Here is a 24,073-nt window from a genome sequence, read left to right as displayed (position 1 = left end):
TTTCATATTAACCAAAATTTATAGTCACTATTTAAAAGTGAAGCTTTCAATAAAAGTGCAAGTGCCGATTCCATCAACGCTTTCATGTTTCTTAGAAAAATGGTGATATTATGATAATCAGAATAATAATTTTGAGTCAACTTTATAATTCATTAACTATATCAGTTTTTTGGTGGTGTCTAGATTTTTTTTTTAAATTCTTGCAGCACATTGTTGTCATAACTCTTTTTTATATATATAGACACCTTTTTCTTCCCATTGCCCATAACTTATAATAATTACTATTGACAGAACGTCTTGTGTCTGTGGTCTGGTATAGACTATCACAGGTAAAAGGAACATTTGTGCTTAATATATTCTACCTCATTGGATAGTATATATACAATCTTAACGTACTCTTTTGTGTCGATTGTTATTATTATACCTACCAATTTCTCTGTCTTTCTTTATTTTTGTTAACAATAGCAAGATATTTTAGCAACCAATTTTGTATTTCCTACAAAAGAAGAATTGCTTTGTCAAAGAGAGACAACTCTTGTCAATTTGTATCTTAGTACAGTATATATATATATGCAAAATTGGCTCTCCTTCATAAATACTGATGACTACGGCACGGTTTGTACCATTCTCACTTTGATGTGTCGGACAGTCACTTCCTGTTGGACAATACTTTGAAGTTTTATAATACTCACTGATTGCGAATGAGATAGGTATTCTAAGTCAATCCAATGAAGAATAGCAAGTACAGTTGTGTAGGTGAGTTGAGTAAGTAAAATTTTATAATTGAAATAAAGTCCAAACAATCATGACATTGAATAGTCCAAATAATTATGACGTCTTGAAAGGCTATTATAATTTTTTTCTTTGACGCCTTACATCGAAGGCGTCAAAGAAAAAAATTATAATAGCCTTTCAAGACGTCATAATTATTTGGACTAGACATTGAACTATCATGATCAATTACAAAATGAAGACACTAATGAACATATGGTGTATCTATTATTATTGTTAAAATCGTAAATGTAATTGAAAGACTATGCTATATATAGTAAGAATATAATCAAATACTAAAGAAATAACGTAATAAAAAAGGGTTCCATCCCCTCCCCCCCCCCCCCCCCCCAAAAAAAAACAACAACAAAAAACACCACCAAACAACAACTTTCTTTATAGATGGATCTTCAAGTGTATATGAAGTCCTTCACTCATTTCTTTATTCTTTAACTTTTGAGGACATATTCCTTTATTCTTTATAATTTACCCTCCCCCCCCCCCCCTCAGTGGACCGTGAAAATGGGGGAAAATCTCCAATTTGGCATTAAAATTAGAAAGATCATATCATAGGGAACATGTATACTAAGTTTTAAGTTGATTGCATGGACTTCAACTTCATCAAAAACTACCTTGACCAAAAACTTTAACCTTAAGCAGGACAGACGGACGGACAAACTGATGGATGGACAAAAGAACGGATGGACGCACAGACCAGAAAACATAATGCCCATAAATGGGCAACACAAAAACAAACAAAAAAACACCACCAAACAAAACAAACAAACAAACAAACAACCTAACTAACTAATCAAAAAAATCAAACAAAAAAATCACCAATGTGTTTAATGTACTTAATTTATAAATGAGGTTCGGATTTAAGGTCCCTCATATCTTCATTCTTCAACTTTTTAGGCCATATTTCTCTATTCTTTATATTGTTTGCCCATTAGTTACCATCTTGTTGGGGTTTTTTTTGTTCTAAATATATTATCATTATATATAGCATCTAACTATTCTCTTTTCTGTTTTTTTCTCACCTATTTCCTATTTGGTGTGTTTTATGTTTTAAGCTACAGTTCTGTAAACCAAATCCAGACCCTAATAGTTCAGCATCAGTTACACATGTTAAGGTCATTATCTACATTTGTACAGTCAACTGATTTGTATATTTTGGAAATTTTCAAATGTCTGATTTTGCAGAAATATCTTGGGGTGATATATATATACATGTATACATATTTATTGAAGATAAAAGGCGTCTATTTAGACTGTCTCTGATTCATTGAGTTATTAAGCAATATACTTTTACAAATGTTTTATGTCGCCATCATTATTTACTGATAAAAAAAATCTCCAAATTCAAGACAATATGAAAAAAAAATTGTTTGAAAAGAAGACATTTGAAAAAGATTTGTTGTACATGTAGTGGTGCATATTACAAACATTTAAAAATGAATAAAAAATAATATCTTAAAACAAGTTTAAAACAAAGTTGAAGTACATTAAGATTAAAATTGATACTGTAGTACATAAATAAGACAGTTTGGCGGTAAAAAGCAAATTATTGAAACAGATCATGTTAGTCCTTGTTTAGATTTAAATGTTTTTGTCTATTAAGGGTATTATGGGGTACAAAGGATTGTTTTAATCTTATTTAAATCTAACTTGTCGCATGCTTCATAACAATATATTACTACATTGTACATGGTATTTCTCATTTTATTGCTTTCTTTGTTTTAAATGGATATCTACGAATGATATTGTTTCTTTGTTAAAACATTGTTATATTTGTTCATTAGTTATAAAAGTACAAAGACTACGAAAGACTGAAGACAGAAGTTCACCAGGAAAAAAAGAAAAAGAATTATACAGGAAAATAAACAGCCTTTTTAACAGGTCAGTTAGCTAATCATTTACAGTTTAAATAATAATGTATGAACACACCTAATGAAATAGGCTCTTCTGCTATAAGCTTTAAGTCCTTATAAACATATATAGTGTCTGACTCTGACATTTGAAAATTGCTCTAACAACTTCTTACCTCAATCAAAGAATACCATGTCATTACAATTAATATAATTTCTATTTGAAAAGTATATGAAATATGCATCTATATATTTGGCCATATAATATCCAGGTAAAATAACTATTTATGTAAATTATAAAATGATAATATACTTACAAAATTATAAACAATCATCAGTTTTTTTTTATTGACAGTGTTTTTTATGTTAAAATTTTTGCTTGCCTATTTTAGACTGAAATTGTCAATTGACTACTTATTAGAGTTATTGCCCTTTGAGGATGATTTTGACCAATTTTTGTGCTTTTTTGCCTTATACCTTGAAATTATTATAGACAGATAGAAAACAGGCTAAATGATCAGCAATACATTTGATTAATAAAACAGAATCTTGTCATGAATTATTTTCTTGTTAGAGATTGTCCTTTGTATTATATATGCACACAGACCAAGGTGAGCGACACAGGCTCTTTAGAGCCTCTAGTGTCTGATTTTTTGTTGTTCTGAGCAGTGTTGCTTTAATGGTGAATGTAAAAGAAATCAAATATGTCCCCTATGCAAACACTTCCTTTCATTTCACCACATTGTTATTTAATATTGAACATATAATATTTCTCAAGAACAATAAAGCTTGAACTTGAAGAAACACTGCATAGAAAGGGAGGAAGTTAAATTTGTAAAAGGTAACAGAATACTTTCACATAGGAATTACAAAAACTTTGTTTTTTATATTCAATTTCATGCAAGAATAAAGTAATTTGATATCTGTGTCTTGAGTAAGAATAGTTTTTATACGACCGCAAAAAATTTAATTTTTCGTCGTATATTGTTAAGATTTGTAAAAGAAGACAATACAAAACAATATTTAAGATTTAACATTAATATTTGAAATCAATCACCCCCAAATTGTCCAGTTTATGTTAGGAATTATAGGAATACAAGTTTTAAACTAACTTGTCTGGCTATTTAATTCAAGGTGTGTAAAGTACCGGCTAGTTTAACATTCTTATTATTTATTTATTTAAAGGGAAAAATATTTGTTTTATTTTGATATGTAGGTTTAATCCAAGACTCATATATGATAGGATTAAATTTTTCATACATTTTGCACTATTTTTATTCTTTTTTGAAGGATACTCATTCTTGGTTATTTCATGTATTATGTATATGTAATGACATAAAAAGATCTACTTTAAACTTATCTAACATATATATAAATTTCACCATTCGTTGGTTCAGCATGATTTTTACACAATAAACATCGACCCATTTATTAAATGCCACTCATTCGGAACAAATGATCAATGAATTGGATTTTAAAAGTAAATGTTATTTTTGATTAGTACTTCATTGAAGTTGTTTGACTGGTAAGGTGGCTTTGGCCAGATATGACCCTAAACCTGTGATTTCTGGCTATGTCGGAACGGATTTAAAGTGATAGGATACTAAGCCTTTAGATTCTAGGAATTGCTGTATAGATTTGCTGTGTTATTAGGCATCTTTGGTAAGCTGCAACATTATAAATTAGATATATTTTGAATTGAATTGTTTAATTTAGGTTTTTAAATTTATGATATTTACTGTTACTTCATTAAACTGTATTTTAGGAAGCAAAAAATGCTGGACTGGATGAATTGGGTGCATTAGTTTTCAAAACAAAGAAATAGTTTGACACGTACATTTTAAAGTTTTTTATGTTTTACTTACAGAATAGAACCAGGCATTATTTTTTCCATTCATTGCGAGTCTTGTATTTTTTTAAATTTTAGTTTCTTGTGTACAATTATCACTGAACTAGTATATATATTTGTTTAGGGGCCAGCTCAAGGACACCTCCGGGTGTGGGAATTTCTCGCTACATTGAAGACCTGTTAGTGACCTTCTGCAGTTATCTGTTCTATGGTCCATGTGGTCGGGATGTTGTCTCTTTGACACATCCCCCATTTCCATTCTCAGTTTTATTTGTCTTTTGTCTGTCCATCTTTAAGCACCTTATCAGGGTAAAGTTTAGCTTTAGAATAGTTAAAAGAGAAGTTAAGGCCACATCAACTTGAAACAGTAATCTTTATGCTGTTTGTGCAAAACTAGTTTCAGCAATATTTTCAATTTTTGTTTCCATAGACATTTTTATAGATTTTGACCCTGGTGCTCAACTTAAACTTAAGAAGCTATTCATTGGGCTAAAACTGATAAGAAATTCTTTAAGGAATTTGTAAAGGCCCAATAATTTTGATTTACTGTTATAATGTTAATTATCAGACATTTAAGTTACTTATTAATTAAAATAGGATTAAAGAGTTTAATATGGTTCTTAAAATGCCAAGGTAATTTAATTTCTTGTTAAATGGAGAAAATTATACTGCTTCATAATTAGAAAGTATTAACTTCTAAATGGAAATCATGACTAAAGTTCTTTCTTCTATACTGAATATTTGATATAAGACTTTACAAAGACAGATTAATGTATTTAGGAATAATGATGTATTAATTATCCTAATTGAGGTATTAGTGAAATTAAGTTTAAACATGTTAAAGGTCTATCATCCATAAGAATTTCAATGTTCTTACTAGTCACATACTAAAGTCCTACTTTCATCCTTATGGATAGTTTTTATAGTACTTGTCCACCAGTCAATTTCATTGAAATACATGTTGTTAAACATTGTTTTAGTTGACTCTTTAAAATAAACTTGATACAAACAAACGAAGAAGTCAAGCATGTACTTTATAAACTTTTTGAACTATAATTAGACATTAGATGATGTTTGTAAGTTGTAAAAATGATTATTTAAACTTATTTTATTTTAATTCTAACGTTTCATTACATTTGTACAGAAACCATAACATTTGCGCATAAAAATCATAAAGTTTGCGCACATTCATTCTTTACAAAAGCAACCGTTAACCCTGAAATATTGGAAACTTAAAGTCACATGTATGCCTTAAGCCTGTACAGTATTTCCCTTTGTCACTTTATAATATTAAGTTTTAATTCAATTCACAAACTACACATTTATTTCAAATTTACAAATTTGTTCAAAATTAATAGCTATGGTCATATTTATAATGTGTGCAAACATTAAAACTTCTATTCCTAAAAAAAAAAAATGCATGAAATTCTAATGCATACATCTGAATTAAAATGTGCCCAATGGATGAAATTACTAGTGGTAGTACGTACACGGTTACTGTACACCTATACTTGACAAAGATGTCATATGTGGATTTCTTATGCTGTCATGGTACACAACCCCTATATTAGCCATTGAATAAATTTATCTGCAATATAAATCATACACAATAACCATTATGACTGAGACTATCAACTGGGACTTCCTACAATAAATGTCAAATTTTTATCAATTTTAGCATTTCTGCATTTTATCTTGAACACTACAGAAAATAAAAGGAAACTGTAAGCTGCAAATGTTATGGCCCATACCTAATCTACAAAAAAATCCAGTTGCATTAAAAAATGATAGGCGACTTCTTGCAGTAAATAAACCTTGAGAGGATTGATTTTACCATTATTTATAGCATTATCTTACAACTATTATGCACAGAATCTGTAATTATAGCAGTTATATTTATCAATACAAAATCTACTATTAAAGATACTCTAAATTTAAACTTTCAATGGATTTCTACAAGAGTTATTGCCCATAACTTTTTTTCACTTATATAAGGATTTGACTAGAAAAGATACAGATACATATATACAATAAAACATGAAACAAAAAACCGTCCACAGGGTACTGTTAATATTTGAATTGTACAAAATTAAAATGTTTGTTTTCTGTTAAAATAATGTAAAGTGCTGGGAATTTTTGAATATTTTTCTAAAAATCCACCGAAGGAAAAAAAAGGACCAGTACTGTTATTGGTCTTGGTTTCCTGAACGTTCAACATAATAAAAAGGCTGTATTATTCAAAAATAAATAATTTGTTACATAGAAATAATTGCTGATTCGTTAGTTTAAAGTGAAATATTATTTTTAATTTTTGCCTCTGACTGTGATTAATTTTAACATGTTTAAAGAGCTTATTATTGATTATGAGACATTATTGTTTAAACAGCACATTATTTAATCACTTGTTGTAAAATCAATTTATAGGAAAACATTAAATAGATTCATATTCTCAACTTATGTATAGCATATTATAAAATTATAGCCTTTGTATGAGCCCAATAGGAAGTTATCTTGACCTAAGAGAAGCATATTGACTGAGGATAAAGTCTGAGGTCAATATGCTTCTCTAGGTTAATATAACATAGTATTGACCGCAACCAAAGGCCCCAACTGTTGTACGAACAATATAAAATTTTGCTCGATGATTTTGCTTGTCAAACAACATGACCACCATGACCAAAAATAGAACAAAGGGGTTAAAAAAGAGAAAAACTTACATTAACAGAAAAGAATGTTGAGATCTTAACCTACAATCTTTTTACGTCAAACTGCCACGACTTTTAATAGCGGATATGATAACAAACATTGCCCTTTAAACTGAGTTTAAAGATAATTTTTACCATTTTTGGCATTTTTTAAGCCAAACAAGATTTTCAAATATATGTTATCTTATCCGAAATTGTCAGTTAACTCATTATACATGTAAGGGTTAAATGGTGATTTATTTTAAAGCTGTTTTACCAAATTTTTTTGGTGAAAACTATGGTGAATAATGAAACTATAATCAGCAAAAATAATCAATAAAGTAAGATCTACAAGTATGTTGACATAGTCAAAATTGTCAATCTACTCCTTATAGGAGAAATTGGACTTTAATGGTGATTATTACCCTTTTCTTATTTTGGGCAAAAATTATGAAAGATAGAGAGAAACTGAAAAGAGCAAAAATGATCATTCAGACATTATCAACTAAAAATAGATTTTACACAAAAATTTGGAAAGTAGCAATTGTTGAAGATGCACATAGTTCTAATCATGGTGAGCAAGGCAGGCCTCTAGTTCTTAAATATAGCCTCTGACCATGGTGAGCAGAGCAGGCCTCTAGTTCTTTATAGCCTCTAATCCTGGTGAGCAGAGCAGGCCTCTAGTTCTTTATAGCCTCTAATCCTGGTGAGCAGAGCAGGCCTCTAGTTCTTTACAGTCTTTCTTTCACGTGGTTCTCCATTGGCTCAATTTACTTGCAGTGACAATAGTGTTTGCTATAAGAGTCATGTAAGACAAAACTATCAAATGACAGATAAAGGCTTCTATGACCACAATTACAAATTTATTGTTCAATGTTTGGTTTCAATTTCTGAAAAAAAAGACAAATGTTTAAAACCCTCATAGAGCAATTATTTATGTTGTAAATAGTACGAATGTATACCGTGTTTTGAATGTTTGAAAGAAAATAACAAAGGCCTCAAGTTTCTTTTGTTCTGTTTCTTTCATGTTTCTCTGTTGTGTTTTTTGGCCTAGTTTCTTAATTATAGGATATAGTGTGTAAATTGTTTATTTTGAGGTATTGTATACTCTTTATATTGGAAGCTACCAAATTGTGCTTTATATTGACATAAAAATGAAAAGGTGTTGGTTTTTCAAAAACTTATTGACTGATTGCAAAAAATTAGGGGATATAGATAAAGGAAACAAAAATTGAAACTAATTTTGACTTTTGATCTCTTGTGTTAAGTAATGTTTTCTTTATCATCTAATTTGGAATTTTTCCAAAGGAACAGTGTTTTGTATTCTTGATAAACCAGTGCTTCACACAGAGATATTGTACATGGTCATGTACTACAATAAAGATTTAAAAAATTAGCCTGAAAACCAAATTTGAAGGGGACATATTTAAAGAAATGGTAACAACTATTATAGTATTCATCTCCCTATCTATTTTTTTCTTTTGTGTTGTTAAGGCCATACAACAGAACTTTCCTCAGATTCAAGTCATTATTCACATCTTATTTGGGCATAACTTAATTAATTATTGTAACTTAGAGATCAATTTTAGTTTTCTGGGTAAAAGAACCCCTGTAACAACTCTAACGGGTTTGAAGGTCAGGCCTGCTGTAAGGCAAAGTTGTCTTCCTATCCATCATACCTGCATTTTCCGATGATAGTTGTAATTAATTTACAGCCTTTATCTTAGTCAAACCACTCAGTAACTCTTCAGAACCTTTCTGTATTTTTTTCAATCTACCAGAATATGCTCGAAAGATATTGTACATTAAACAATCATCAATATAAAGTCAATTATAAAATTAAGACAATATTAGGGTAATTTCTTTCTACTGTTTGCTTGGATTGTCAAATTGTTTTTTGTTCAACCCAAATTAGTAGTATTGGATTATATAATGGCCATTCCCTGAAATAGACTCAAGATCATGTAACCTACAAATGTACAGATGATACTTTCAAAACAAAATTCATTTCCAAAAGTCATACTTGGAAGATTAGGAAGATTTCCCAAAGTTAAATGATTGGAAAATAAATATCATACCTAAATGTCAATATGATACCAAAAGGGATACTGGAAGGCTTAGAGTATTATCAAAATTCATATCTAGAAGATAAAGCTCATTTTCAAAAGTATTATGGTTGAAATATCAAAATTATACCCAAAGGTCATACTTAAAAGACTAAGGTCATTCTTTTGGTCATACTTTGAAGACTAAGGTCATGCTTTTGGTCATACTTTGAAGATCAACACTGCAGGTCATGTATACTTTGATCAATACTGAAGGTCATACCTAGAAGACCATATTTAAAAGATCAAATTCATATATAAGGTCATACTTAGAAGATCCACATCAAACATAAGGTCAATCTTTGAAGATCAAGTTCATACTTAAGTTCACATACCAAAAGGTTAATTTCTTATCTAAGATCTAGCTCATACCAAAAGGTCAAACTTGAATTGATTGATTTATTGGTTGTGTTTAATGCCACTTTAAGCACTGTTGGTTATATCATGGGAGGATACATACATTGATGGAATTTACACAAAATAGTTTTTATGCCCCACTTATAGGGGCATTATGTTTTCTGGTCTGTGTGTCCATTAGTTCGTCCGTCCGTGCGTCTGTTAGTCCTGTTTCAGGTTAAAGTTTTTGGTCAAGGTAGTTTTTGATGAAGTTGAAGGCCTGTAATCAACTTCAAACTTAGTACACATGTTCCCTATGATATGAACCTTCTAATTTTAATGCCAAATTAGATTTTTGACCCCAATTTCACGGTCCACTGAACATAGAAAAAGATAGTGCAAGTTTCAGGTTAAAGTTTTTTGGTTAAAGTTTTTGATCAAGGTAGTTTTTGATGGAGTTGAAGTCCGATCAAATTGAAGCTTATTACACATGTTCCCTATGATATGATCTTTCTAAGTTTTAATGTCAAATTAGATTTTTACCCCAATTTCACAGTCCACTGAACATAAAAAATGATAGTGTGAGTTGGGCATACGTGTGGACACATTCTTGTTTAGAGGTACATTGAAATATAAAAAAAAAAAAGAACAGCACTTTATGATTTTTTCATATCACAGTCAAAGTTAGGCCTTCAATCTTCATGTTGTGGATTATCTCTAATATTATTCAATGCTGAAATCAAAAATAGATTATTTGTTCTTCGTTCATTCATTTTTTTTTTTTAAAATAAACAAGGCCGTTAGTTTTCTTGTTTGAATTGTTTTACATTGTCATTTCGGGGCCTTTTATAGCTGACTATGCGGTATTGGCTTTGCTCATTGTTGAAGGCTGTAAGGTGACCTATAGTTGTTAATTTCTGTGTCATTTGGTCTCTTGTGGAGAGTTGTCTCTTTGGCAATCAAACCACATCTTCTTTTTTATATATAAATATTTATTTTGTGTGAAAAGAGTACCGTATATGGAAATAGGTGGTCAAGTTCAATAAAGGTTAAGGATACTTGCCATGATGAAAAAGGACAATAAGAGGTCAAATTGAGGACTAAATATATTCTTTTACTCTCTTTCCTTAGATCATGAAGATGCACTATTAACTTCCAAGGTCAGAAATGTTGGGATATAAAAAGAAGTAAAATGACTGAAAACAGTTCTTTCCCCCTCAGTAACCATGGTAACAGAATATGTTTTGATAGTGGTATAATTTTATGTAAACAGTTTTATAGTTTGATTTTAGTGTAAGCAGAGAAAATAATTGACATATTGCTTTCATGTAATAAAACATTATCTCTTCCAACAATGATAAGATAATCATTTGTTTTGATGATAAAATTTCAAATTGTATCTTTTTTATGTAAATTTTTGTAATATGTACATTTGTACAATTTTGTAGACCCATTTCAGTTGACCTTCTACATGTATGGTTTATCTTATTGTGAAACAAACTTTTTAAAATAGGGGCATTATTTTGATTATTTTCTGCTAGAATTGATCGGGATTTGTGTGAAACATGTTCCATACTACCTTATCTGTAAGTCTATTTGATAATTATTTTATTTATGGTAATTTTGGAAATTTTACAATTTGGCTTAGTGTAGCAAGTCTCATTCTGTAAATTGTATGTGTCTGTCCCAAGTCAGGAGCTGTAATTCAGTGGTTAATGTGTTATATATTTGTTTTTTGTTCATTTTTTGTACATTATATTAGGCTGTTAGTTTTCTTGTTTGAATTGTTTTACATTTGTTATTTCGGGGCCTTTTATAGCTGACTATGCTGTATGGGCTGTGCTCATTGTTGAAGGCCGTACAGTGACCTATAGTTGTTAATTTCTGTGTCATTTTGGTGGCTTGTGGATTTGTCTCATTGGCAATCATACCACATCTTCTTTTTTATAGTTCAGTTTGCAAAATTAAAACCTCTTTTTTTATTTTAAACCTTTGAGATAGAATAAAATAAACATATCTGAGTTGGAAATTAGAAATACAAAGAAGATACATCTTCAAGTGACATTAATTATTGTCATGATGCAGTTGTTTTAATTTCAAATAAACATTATTCATTAAAAACCCACAAATTCCTAAAAATTCACAAACAAATAGTTATCCTAGAATTAAAGTACTCTCACTATACTTCAAAGTTTATTTCTTTGCACAAAAATTTCCTCTACAATAGCATTGATCTTGCAAAATTTATACAATTCTGTGTCTCACTCTTAACCCATTAACTGCTGTTATATTATTTTCCTATAATAGCTAGGACATTTTCATTTTTGTGTTTGCTTAGCATGAAATCTAGTACAGTGTACTATTAAATAGTGTTTGTAATAATTAGAATAGTCTTCCGTTTCATATGAAATTTCACCAGTTTTGAATAAAACATGGTGGGGTTGATTTTTTAAAATGATTTTGCCTGCTTGATATAAATATGGACGTATTGTTCTAATTTTGTCAGCAATTGGTGTACTTTAAATTTTTTATAGTAGGTATATGGTCCAATTTTTTTTTTTTTTTGTATTGTATCATTCTGGAAAAGTAGTTTGATATTGAATTAAGAGCAAAATGCAGTACACTCAAATTGTATAAGCTTAGCGTTACAACAAATACACAGATAAAAAAACATGACCTAATTATTCAGTGGTCAATGTTAAACACTGCGTTTCATCTTGTATAACTCTGGAATAGTAATTTTATGATTAAAAGCAACAAAAAACACTTTTTTAACCAAAAAATTATCTTATGACCCAGATTTAAATTTATCCGTGAGGACATGTCATAATGACCTTACAAAAAAAGATTAAAATGATTAACATGATTAATGAAAAATATAGAAAGTTTTTTTAAGAGTGAATTCATTCTTCTTTAGAAAAATAGAAATTAAATCAAACCTTTGTCATGAAATATAAATGATACAATATAAATATGAATTATTGAAAATACGGTAAGTTATACTTGAATAAACAATAGGTATGATGTTAACATTAAAAGTGTTGTTCAACCATAAAACTTTTCTGATTTTATGTGTTGCACCCAGTTTTTAATAAATAATAAAGCCTTAGGTCTCGTAAAGGTGCAACAGGATTACATTGGTTTTCCTTACTGAATAAATAGGATGCTTTATTATGTCATCTTTTTCAAATTTGAAATGTGTTTACACGGAAATTGATGAATAGATGGAAATCTAGATACAAAACAAGTATTGTTATCGGAATAACTTGATATAAACAGACATTCAAATTTTATAAAAGCAATATACAATGGATAAAAGTTATATTAAACGAGGATATTACACAAGAAGGGTGAGAATGTTTTTAGATTTTAGTTCCCTAACTTTGTGTAGTGTTAGGATCTAATAGTTTGAATTTGACCTAAAGAAAATGCAAAATAAGCACAGCTGTTTTTAGTACTGATTTTTTTTAATAGTCACAATTTTCTGTGTTTGAAATGACAGAAAACAACTCTTAGCTCATCTGTTCTGATAGTTTTGTTATAAGTTGAAATTGAAATGTTATTCAGAAATAATGAAAAGCTTTTTATTTTTTAAATGATTTAGGGTGGACAACCCATTTGATATTTTGGATGGGACCAAGAAGATATTTTGTGAATAATATTAACTATTCATTTTCATGTTACTACACATGCTTATATTTCATGTACATGTGGAACCAAAATTTATTTTCACTTTTGCAAGTGTTATCAACTGTTTATGATGCAGGATTTTCAGTTTCTTCCTGTGTTTTGCAAAAGTTATTTATTTTTTGTCACTCTTACGAAGGCAGGATATTTATTTTCCTAAGCCTCATGTCCCCAATTCTCCCTGGAAATCAAATGAATGTCCCCTTAAAGGGATTGATAGGTTTTCAACTGACAGACTTTGTTTAGGACTCCAATGTTGTATTATTTATGGTTAACATGGCTAAGTATATTATTTGGTTATTCTGTATTTATGTACAATTTGTAATGAGAATAAAAATATACTTTTAGAATCAGAGAAACTTGAATCATGCTTTGAAGCATAAAGAAAGTGCCACACTCACTGCACATATAGAACTCTTGTAACAACTCTTTGATGGTCACATATGTGGCCTATTGCATGACAATTTAGGTCCTTATCCAATATACCCTCATTATCCAGTTTCATTCCGCCTTCTATCCTGGACCCAGTTAACCCTGTAGTGCAGACATACCTATTGTATTAATTGTTAATTAGTGCTAGGCTGAAACATTGCATGAAATATTTGCCAATGGACATAAAGCAGACAACAATCAGTGAATAATGAAACATTTGCCACTCAACATAAAACAGACAACAATCAGTAAATTGTGAAATATTTGCCACTGGACATTAAGCAGACAATAATCAGTGAATCATGAAATATGTGCCACTGGACATAAAACAGACAACAATCAGTGAATCATGAAATATGTGCCACTGGACATAAAACAGGAAACAATCAGTGAATCATGAAATATGTGCCACTGGACATAAAACAGACAACAATCAGTAAATCGTGAAATATTTGCCACTGGACATTAAGCAGACAACATCAGCGAATCATGAAATATGTGTCACTGGACATAAAACAGACAACAATCAGTGAATCATGAAATATGTGCCACTGGACATAAAACAGACAACAATCAGTGAATCATGTTTCATATGATTATCTGTGGTTAAAATTTGGCACATTGGCAATAAAATATATTTTCATAGTGTGAGAAAATTTATCAGTTTTAATAAATTAAAACTTTGATATACATGACTAATTGAGAAAATCACTGCCTACATTTTATTTTAAAAGCGGTCACAGTACCTGTTAATTAGATTTTCATTTACATGACTATTATAGGGGTTTAAATACTGGTATTATGAAATAAGTTTTAAACTAAATATTAGTTCTATTTAAGTCTTCCTGTTTATTGTTTGTTAAATCATTTAAATGATAATAGTGGAAGGATTGTCATCTTTAAATATCTCACAAAAATACATTAAAAACCTGAATTTTGACCTTAAGGCTTATAATATGCAGCTGCTATAGAATTGAAGGCTGTACTTTGAAGGTCCTTAGATAACTTCCAAAGTTTGAAACAAAGGGTGCAATTTTTTGAAGTGTTTGCATGTATATTTACATGTGCAGCATCAATTAATTGTTGCCCTTTAACTTTTTGTTGAGAATATAAAATGTGTGCTTAAAAAGGTAAGCAATATTGATAATATATAATATATGAAATGAAGACAATCTAGAGTACTTAGGGTACTATACTAAAGATAATTCCTTTTTCAGTAAGGAGAGAATATAAATCTTAGAAGTTGCATAATTTCGTCCTACTATGCAGACATTTAAGTCCTTGTTCTATCACCAATGGTAGTTTTAAGATATGTCTTAATTTGTATGATAACTCAATTTCAAGTCAATACATCCATCCATTACTTAGTCATGTTAGTCCAGTTGAATTTTATCAACTTGAAAGTTAGTGTGCATATGTTATATTATGATTTGAAAAAAAGCCAAAATAGGGTTTGAGGGAATTTACCATGAAAATATGGTACATGTAGTATTAGAGCCGTACAAGGTGTCCTATGGGCACAATGAACTTGCATTGTTTTCAGGAAAAGTTTTAATTGGTCAAATTATCAAGAAATTTAGGTACAATATGACAATTAACTTTCCATTTAGGTTAAAGACAAAACAGAATGCACAACCTAATGCTTGTCCTATTTTTGACAATGGTTCCAAAATAAATTAGAAATAAATGTGTATACAAAATACAAGCTGATCAAGTTACAATTCATTTTTTTTATACCCCCAAAAAATGAAGGCAATGGGGGTATTAAGTGTTACGCTAGACTGTATTGTCTTTCAGTCTCACTCTGATCTCCCTTTCTATTTTTGTTTTAAATTCATCCAAGTTTTATGAAACTCTCACACAATGCTTGAACAACTAAAGCTTGCAGACAGAGTTTAAGTTTAGGTAGTGAGTCACTTATTGTTCTAGAGTTATCATGCCCCTTTATAACTAGGAAAACTACAACTGTTTTCTTTTTCACATTTTAACTTAAGTCTGTCATATTCAAATATATATAATGAAAAACTTGTACAATGCTTAGTAACCAAAAAAGTGAGTCACTTACTGTTCTAGAGTCATGTCCCTTTAAAGCTTGGAAAATTGCAATTTATTGTTTTTGGTTTCCGTACTCTCACTTAAATTTTCTGACACACAACACACAGACAGTGCTTTAAAGTTTTACAGTACGGCATCAACCTTTCTAGAGTTATGCCCCTCCTTAACTTTAAAAATGCAAAGTAGCGGAGGGTGCATTCTTTTATTTTATTAGGTATCTTTTTCTTCAAAACAATATCTGGAATTGGAATAAAATGGTACAAATTGTTTTGACACATGAAGTGTTTTTATCTTGAATAGTATCATAAAGAGGAGTTCAAGTGGCTAAAATTTAAATCTTTCAAAGATTAAGATCATTTTATATTGAATGGCCATTGGAATTCCATACACCCACCGTTAGATGGAAAGATAAACAACTTATTTAAATGTACATATTAAAGAATTCATATTCTTATTGTTTTAATATGAACATCTGATTGTTCTGCAATCTATGTCCTGCTTTGCACTGACGATTTTTCAAAGGCTGACAAGGTCATTGTTTAGTTTAAAATGGTGTGCAAATAATTTAGTCATAATTCTCTTTAAACAAGCCACAAAAAGTTATTTATCTGACCGACCTATTAATATTCAATAGGTCATTCTTTTGACGTCTGAAATTGATTCATAATTCACAGATCATTACTTTTTAATTCTTTTACTACACCTACATAATATCAGACAGATTTACAGTATGTATGACCAATCATAGGATTTTTTATTAAATTTAATAAAAGCGTGTGAATTGTGATAAATAGTTCATTCATTAAAGGACCATCATGATCTGACAAATTGAGTAAGTAGTACATTGTAATGATTTTTGTTTAAAGTGATAAATATTTTTTTTATTGAAATTGATATTCAAATGAACAGTGAAAATATCTACATTATTTTGATGTGAATTCTTAGTAAATTGGCATAAGTTTATAGTAAGATGTCTTTTTTTTTTTATGTAATTGATAGCAAAGATCTTTGAAGTTCTATTACGTGCTTGTCATTGATGCAGCATTTGTTCTTTAGCTCTGTATTCAGTACGCAAAAACAATTGTCTTTCATTTGAGTCTCTGATGTTATTGCAATGTCTCAATTCTTTTACTATTAGATTTTTTAATAGTCGATTCATTCCTCAAAATATTTTTTAGCAGGATTTACAGAGCAATGATATTTTTTTGTTCAAATAATTTTCAAGACTGTTAAATGTTATGTGGCTTATGTTGATCTGACACACCAGAAAATGTTGTACCTTTATAAGTTGTAATTGCATTTAATGTAAGTATACCGGTATACATAAGGAGCCATGAACTGTAGCCATGAATACAAGATTGACACATCCATTAATTTTTTTTTCTTTCTAGAACTGTTTAATTTCATGATTCATGCTAATCGATTTAAAATTATTTTGATTCCAGGAAAAAAAGTTTGAAGTAATATTATATACCAATTGTAAGCTTAATTTGGATGTAAGATGGTCTCAAATTTTCAAGTTTAAGCTAAATAGTGAAAGGTTTTGATATGCATTTAAAGGATCCATTGTTATCAATTATTAAATCTGATAAATGTATATGTACAATATTAAATTGATATTATTTCATTGGTAAGATAAAATCTAAATGATTATGGTGACAGTTATACTTTCTTATTGTTGAACAATGAATGTATATTTCTAAAGGTAACCTAAGGGTAAAATATCTTAAAATTATCTCCCTTTAGTAATTGTTCATAAATCATGAAATGTATAAGTTGCACCCTAGCATTTACAAAAAAATCTTTAAAAAATTAACCATACGTACATTGTTTAATGTTCTGAAATATTTTTAAAGTCATGTAATGTTACTGTTACATTTTCCTTGAAGTCATAAGAAGTAAGTTTTACACCTTAGGGCTTAAAGGTATTAATGTAAAGTTTGATTTCTTTTTAACCATACTGTCCCTTCAGGTTTCTTTATGTTAAAATTAATGTAATTATTTGGCATTGATTGATTAAATTATAAATGTGAAATTGGTTTAAATTTCAGAAAATTGAATTTTATTTTTAGTCTTAATGTAGGTAAAATGGGGAACTGTACTTTTAAAACAATGGTAAGCAGATATAGAATTTGAATCAAAAGTTGCAATATAAATACTTTACAAAAAGATGTACATGTAAGATGAAAGTTTTTATTTAAAAGGAGTTATTTTTTTACCATTAAGGGTGAATATGTTCTTCACCTTTTTAAGGTATGATTTATAAGTTGTTAAAAAAAAGGATACATGAATTATGATACATATTAAATGTGGTCTGCCCATGTTTCACTTTTGTTCTCAGTCGAACTTTCAATAATTGGTTTACTGTTTACTTTAGGATATGGGTCTTTGCCCTATGTGGAAGTTAGTACAGTGACATGTAGCTATTGTTTTTTCATGGTCAATTTACCAATTAAATAAATGTTGCTTAAATAATCATACCCAAGATCTCCTTGTTTTTTTTAACAAGGTATTTTTATGTTTTACTGATCATAGAGTATTGATACCTGAAAGGTTTAACTTATGTTAATTACTTGCAGCTATTTGTGAAAGATCTCCATCAGTTGTTTTTACCTGAACGAGATCTATTTGTACTTATTGATGATACAAAGAAGGTGTGAAGTCATCTGTCTTTTGTCATCGGTCATCTTAGTAATGATTGATGGGTTCATCGATTTTATCCCTTCCTATATAATGATACCCGGTGAAGTGCACGTATGGTATTTAGTTTCATTTGTCACTCATTGAAATCCTCTTGAAATAGTATAATGTAAACATTTTGTGGATCATTTGACATTTTTTGTTAAAACTGTGTTTTTAATTTGGGAACATTTTTTATTAACTTGATATGAAAAGAGTGTTTGTGGGTATTTTTTTAACAATATTATTTTATGTTGTGATCAGATAAGACTTGGTCTTTCGTTTGAGAAATAATTGATGATATTGGTGATTTTAATATTGATTGGTTCTGAATAATTACTTTGACTTTGGGAATACATTGCATGTTTGAGGAAAGATATTTCTTAAGAAAAGGCAAATTAAATTACCATTAAATTGATTTCCTATTGTATTTGGTTATTTCAACTTTCATTATCAGATGTGTATGGTTTATAATTTATCTTTTTCTCAAAATGATTGATTAAATAATTGATCATTAAAAATGAAATACTTTCAGATTAGACGGAAGCCACATGTAAGAACATATTTGACCTGGAAACCACTAGTGAAAGTACGCAGAATTAGAAGAAACATGTCACAGACAGATCTTCAAGATGCAAGGAAGGGGGATGTTATTCTTCGGAATTTAATACGGCAGTTATTGACAGAAGATGAGAGTATACGTTTTAAAATAGCATTACATAATTTCAAAATTTCAAAATCAGTTACAACTTTGTGCCATCAGTTAAAACCTATCATAAACTCAACGGAAAAAATAATGCTGCTTTTGGAGTTGAGTACAAGACTTCCGCCATCGCTTCAAGAAGATTTTCATAGATTGTGTAGTTTACAGTATCCACACTATGATGCGTACTATCATATATATCATTCAGGGAATGCCATGCCTGAATCATCTAAAGTTATTGCCAAAGATTCATCAGGACAGTTCAAAATTGTATCATCAAGTAGTGATCCAAAGTTATACATGGCCAATAACAATTTAAAAAATAGTTCTGATCAGAGTTCCTTACATGGGACTAGTGTAACTAGTGGAATATACAGTGAACATGATGATGCTGTGTCATATAATAAAATAGATGTCAAAGACAATGATTCTGATGTTTTTGTATGGACTCCACAGTATGGACAAATTGATGCCAATTCATCAGCATTTGTGTCAAAAGGTGCAAAAAATGTCGAAATCAAAAGAGTATTTTTAGAACGCCATAATGGCAGTCTTGGAATTGGAATTCGCGGAGGGAAAGAATATGGGTCTGAAATATTTTTTAATCATGTTGAAGAAGGAGGGTCGGCTGAAAAACAGGTAAATTATTTGTTTAAACTGTTTTTTTTCTTTTATCATTTTAGTATGTATACATCTAAGTAAGTACTTTTAAATATGGGTTCCAGTTCGAGATACAAAGTGTATATACAAATACTGAAGTTTCATGTTCTAATTGATGTTCATTGCATCTTGATGTACTCTTGCATTCCGTTGCTCCATACAGGTTTTGTAAATTCAACCATTAAGGTTCTAAGAATTATTGACAGATGTCCTAAGAAGCTGTTTTTCACATGGTCAGTTACAACATCTGTCAACTAATTATGGACTAAAATGGCAACTTGACCATGAGTGGACAAGAGTACAATATTAATGTTGCTTTATCGATGAACTTAAATTTAACTGATATTTTTAACCACTGTCACAACTATTAAGCTCAAGTTCTACTTTACAATACCAAATTTACTTCTCTTATTGTTGAATTTCTATATTTAAAGGATATACTAGTAGTTTTGCTAGTATATGTAAATGAGACAGCAACTTAAAACAACACAAAAATAAAAGACATCTATAGTTGTACTTGAAAAACTAATCTTTTATTGAAGTCAGTTTTCATATTTTACATTTGATTTGATTTTATTCTAGGGTATTAGAGTTGGCGACAGAATCCTAGAGGTTAATGGTACTTCCTTCAATCAGATGACTCATGCAGAGGCCGTCACTATCATGAGGAATGCATGGAATGTAATAATGATGGTTCAGGCAGTTCCTCAAAATGGAGAGATGCAAGAAGCTCTTCATATAAAGGAGTTAGAAATGGTTCTATTCCCCTCATCAAATGACTTTAAACTAGGATGTGCTACAAATAGGTAGGTTATCATGGTTATAGAACTGATCAAACCTGGCACTTTCGTTAGATCCAAAAAAGCCACATGCATCAGGTTAAAGGAACAAACAGGAAAAAATCTACAGAATTTTAGTTGTTTATTACCTTAAAAATGTATCTGTCTATTGTCAATAATTGTAGTGTGTAAATTATTTTACTAGACAAGATATGCTACATGCATTGACATGTGATAAGTCCATGTTTATTAAATGCCTTTGGACATGTTAAATCATTCAAATATACAAACAAACAAAATGAATAATAAGGGAACTATTTTTGAAATCATCTGTAATTATGGTTAAGGTAGATTAAAACTTGAGCAACATATGCTTTATAGGATTAGGAGACAAAATCATTCAAAAAAATTTAAAATTGCCATATATTTAGATATTGCTATATATTTGGTCTGAAGGAAACTTTGTCCTCTACCAAGAAGTCCAAAAAATTCATAGAATAGACAGAAAAATAAAAATAGCAACCCAATGGTAAAATAGGCATCTTACACAAGTCATTTTGGTCCCTTTATATTTGTTGTTCAGTGTAAGCCAAGGCTCCATGTTGAAGGCTGTACCTTGACCAACATATTATTGTTAACTTTCAATATATTGTCACTAAGATGGATAGTGTCTCATTGGCACTTATATCACATCTTATTTATATCTAAGTATTTATACTAAATTGACCTACAGCCAAAGATGGGTTATGCATGTAGTATCTTATTTATCAAAAATGAAAATGTCAAATCTCTGATCATGAATTTGACAGCAAATGCCCCTTTAAAACTGTACACTTTATTGTATATTGGTATTTTCATACATAAAATTATATTACAATTATATACAAGTCATGATATATTTGTGCTACAATGAGCAAAGATTTCCAGATTTAAAAAAAGGAAAACAAATACCTTGATTATTCTGGTTTTTAACATATGTTTAAGGCATTCTTTTTATTTGCCATAATTGACCTAATAAACAATCTTTTTTTCAATTTTGACCATGATAGAATTTCAAATTTATGACCATCATTATATACTTAAGAATTGTGATTTACGCTGGCAAGATAATTTATAAAGTTAAGTAAATTATTAAATTTGTATTGTGTAATTTGATCATGATGAAATTGCAACTTTTTAAAAATCTCCTTTTACAACACTATATATAGCTTTTCAATTTTATTCAATGAGAAAATTATATATTTCCTGTTGTTATGGGGTTGTTAATTCATAGATTTGTATCGTACAGTTCATAAAATATTCAGTATAGTGTATCATTGCTCCTATTGTCATATGATTGTAGCAGATTAATTTTTAAAGGAAACTGCCATTCTTTGTTATGTTTTTATGTCTAGTCTTCAATAAAGATGCATTTTTAAAAGTTTGTATTAGGGAAATCATCTATTATTCAGTTGTTTATAGAAACTTTTTGTGACTAAATTTGAAACATTTGTCATAATCCTACTATTTAGGTTCAGATAATACAGTTCACATTAGAATAATACGTTCCAGTACTAGTGGATTTTCAGTGGTAAAATTTTCAATGAGATATTCCAGTGGAATTTATAATTCCATTGGTTTACAAGTGGAATTCAAATGGGTCACTGGAATCGAGTTTAAATTGCATTGTGATATGTTTGCATAATCATCATATCATTTTGTCTTTTAAAGAATGTGTATTTATTTCATTACAGGAAACAGAAGAGTAAATTTTTGAAAGTGAAAGCAGTTGACAGACAATCACCATCAGAAAAAGCTGGCTTGTGTGTTGGTGATTTCATTGTTAAGGTACATTAACTTATGTTCTGGCAATTTGTTTTCGTTAAGACAAAAAATTGACCCTTCTGATGCTGGCATTACTGATATACATGGAGAGAACTTCATTTTTATTAGATAAATTACTTGATAACCAATAAATACTACAGGATCAATAAATTTTGTATGGACACCAAGCCCTTTTATTTTTGTTAGTACATGTATTCATAAACCAGTCTTTGTATAGCTACTATTGAATAATACAGTACAATCTTTAATTCATTTTTTTTGTTAGTCTTTTTCTATCAACTAAATGAAAACACTTTACAGACTAAAGTGTCTCCCTGAGTACCATGCAACTTCAAAAAACAATACGAGTCTGTACAATATACAGATAATCAACACAGCAAAGATCATGTAACAATGTACATACAAATGAAATTTAAGGAAGTGCTTTTTTTTAGAATGATGCATTGGGGGTGGCAAACACAATTTGTTTTGACAGTCTTATACATATGAGAGTTTATCATACAGCATGACTTCAGTATGTGCCTGAAGAATAGGATGTACAATATATATCTTTGTTAAAATGAATCATTTAATTATTGTCTATAACATTTTAATATTTTTTTTATATCTTTGTCATTATGAATCATTTGATTATTGTCTACAAATGTTTTAATATTTTTTTATGTTTTTAGATAAATTGATTGATAATTTTTATGGTCACTTTAATATTACTTGAGGGTTAAAATCCATTAATATGATTCAGGTATACACATACTCATTTTCGCTTCCTTTTTTTTTTAATAAAGCATGATTGACTACAAGAAAAGGATTGTATAGATGTTCCAGACCGTATGAGTATTTGGACCGTACGCGTTTTCGCGTACAATCCAGCTGACCATACATGTTTTGGGATCATATGGGTTAAATTTAAACAAATATTTCTCAAAATCCTTATTATTAGTTATACAAATTGTTATTATTACAATAAAATGGATAAAGTGAATAAGCGAACAATTGAAATTGAATATTTGTTTGATTTTATATCCGTGAATCCTTTTGTGTTACTCTGGCCCAAGGTGACACTTGCTTCCACAAGGAACGTCATATTTTTTTTACATTTTCATGCATGTTTTTTTTATGTATGTTCTTTTGCATATATGCATTTTTTTGTAAAGTTCCTAAATATTCTTCAACAATTGTCCTCCCACATTATGTTTACTTCCGATAATTTCAATGAGCATACTTGGCTGAAATTAATGAATTACTGGCATGCTTTTAAATACAGGACATTAACAGATTAAATAAGGGTGATTTTTTAAAAATTTAAAATATTAAGTTTTTATTTCAATTACTATAATTGAAATTTTTATATTAATTTGAGATATAAGTTATTTTGATACTAATGTTATATATACATTTGTATGTAATAAACTTGACCAACTTCTTAATATTAGTCAGACCGTATGCGTACGGTCCGACCGTATGCGTATTTTGAAAAAACGGTCCAAATACTCATACGATCCGGAACATAGACATGTTTGAATAAAGAAATTGAGGGAATCTACATAAAAAATCAGGGTTAGAATAAATCTCATTCTCTTTCATCAACTTTCCAGGGAGTTACAATTTTGGATTGACTGATTCCTGTCCTCCTTCTGATTA

General features: G+C 29.5%; 1 protein-coding gene across 7 annotated transcripts in view; it reads left to right on the top strand.

Moving 5' to 3' along the window:
* Positions 1 to 623: 623 nt before the first annotated feature.
* LOC139524185 (tyrosine-protein phosphatase non-receptor type 13-like) overlaps positions 624 to 24,073 on the top strand; it is a 33,078-nt gene continuing 9,628 nt past the window's right edge. Inside the window, exons 1-5 of one of the 7 annotated variants that reach the window (XM_071318824.1) lie at positions 624 to 756; positions 2,574 to 2,670; positions 19,002 to 19,808; positions 20,412 to 20,635; positions 22,342 to 22,435. In XM_071318824.1, the coding sequence (XP_071174925.1) occupies positions 19,077 to 19,808; positions 20,412 to 20,635; positions 22,342 to 22,435 (1,050 nt within the window). In that variant the 5' untranslated portion in view covers positions 624 to 756; positions 2,574 to 2,670; positions 19,002 to 19,076. Of the gene's footprint in view, positions 766 to 2,573; positions 2,671 to 3,748; positions 3,774 to 3,853; positions 4,302 to 12,747; positions 12,964 to 14,559; positions 14,863 to 16,360; positions 16,620 to 19,001; positions 19,809 to 20,411; positions 20,636 to 22,341; positions 22,436 to 24,073 lie in introns of those variants that run through there. The other 6 variants (XM_071318843.1, XM_071318870.1, XM_071318854.1 and 3 more) reach the window with 6 other exon arrangements.

Source organism: Mytilus edulis, chromosome 1 (assembly GCF_963676685.1).
Source record: "Mytilus edulis chromosome 1, xbMytEdul2.2, whole genome shotgun sequence".
In the NCBI taxonomy this organism is placed as follows: domain Eukaryota; kingdom Metazoa; phylum Mollusca; class Bivalvia; order Mytilida; family Mytilidae; genus Mytilus; species Mytilus edulis.
The sequence above is the reverse complement of the archived record's forward strand: the minus strand, read 5'-3'. Positions and strand labels throughout refer to the sequence as shown.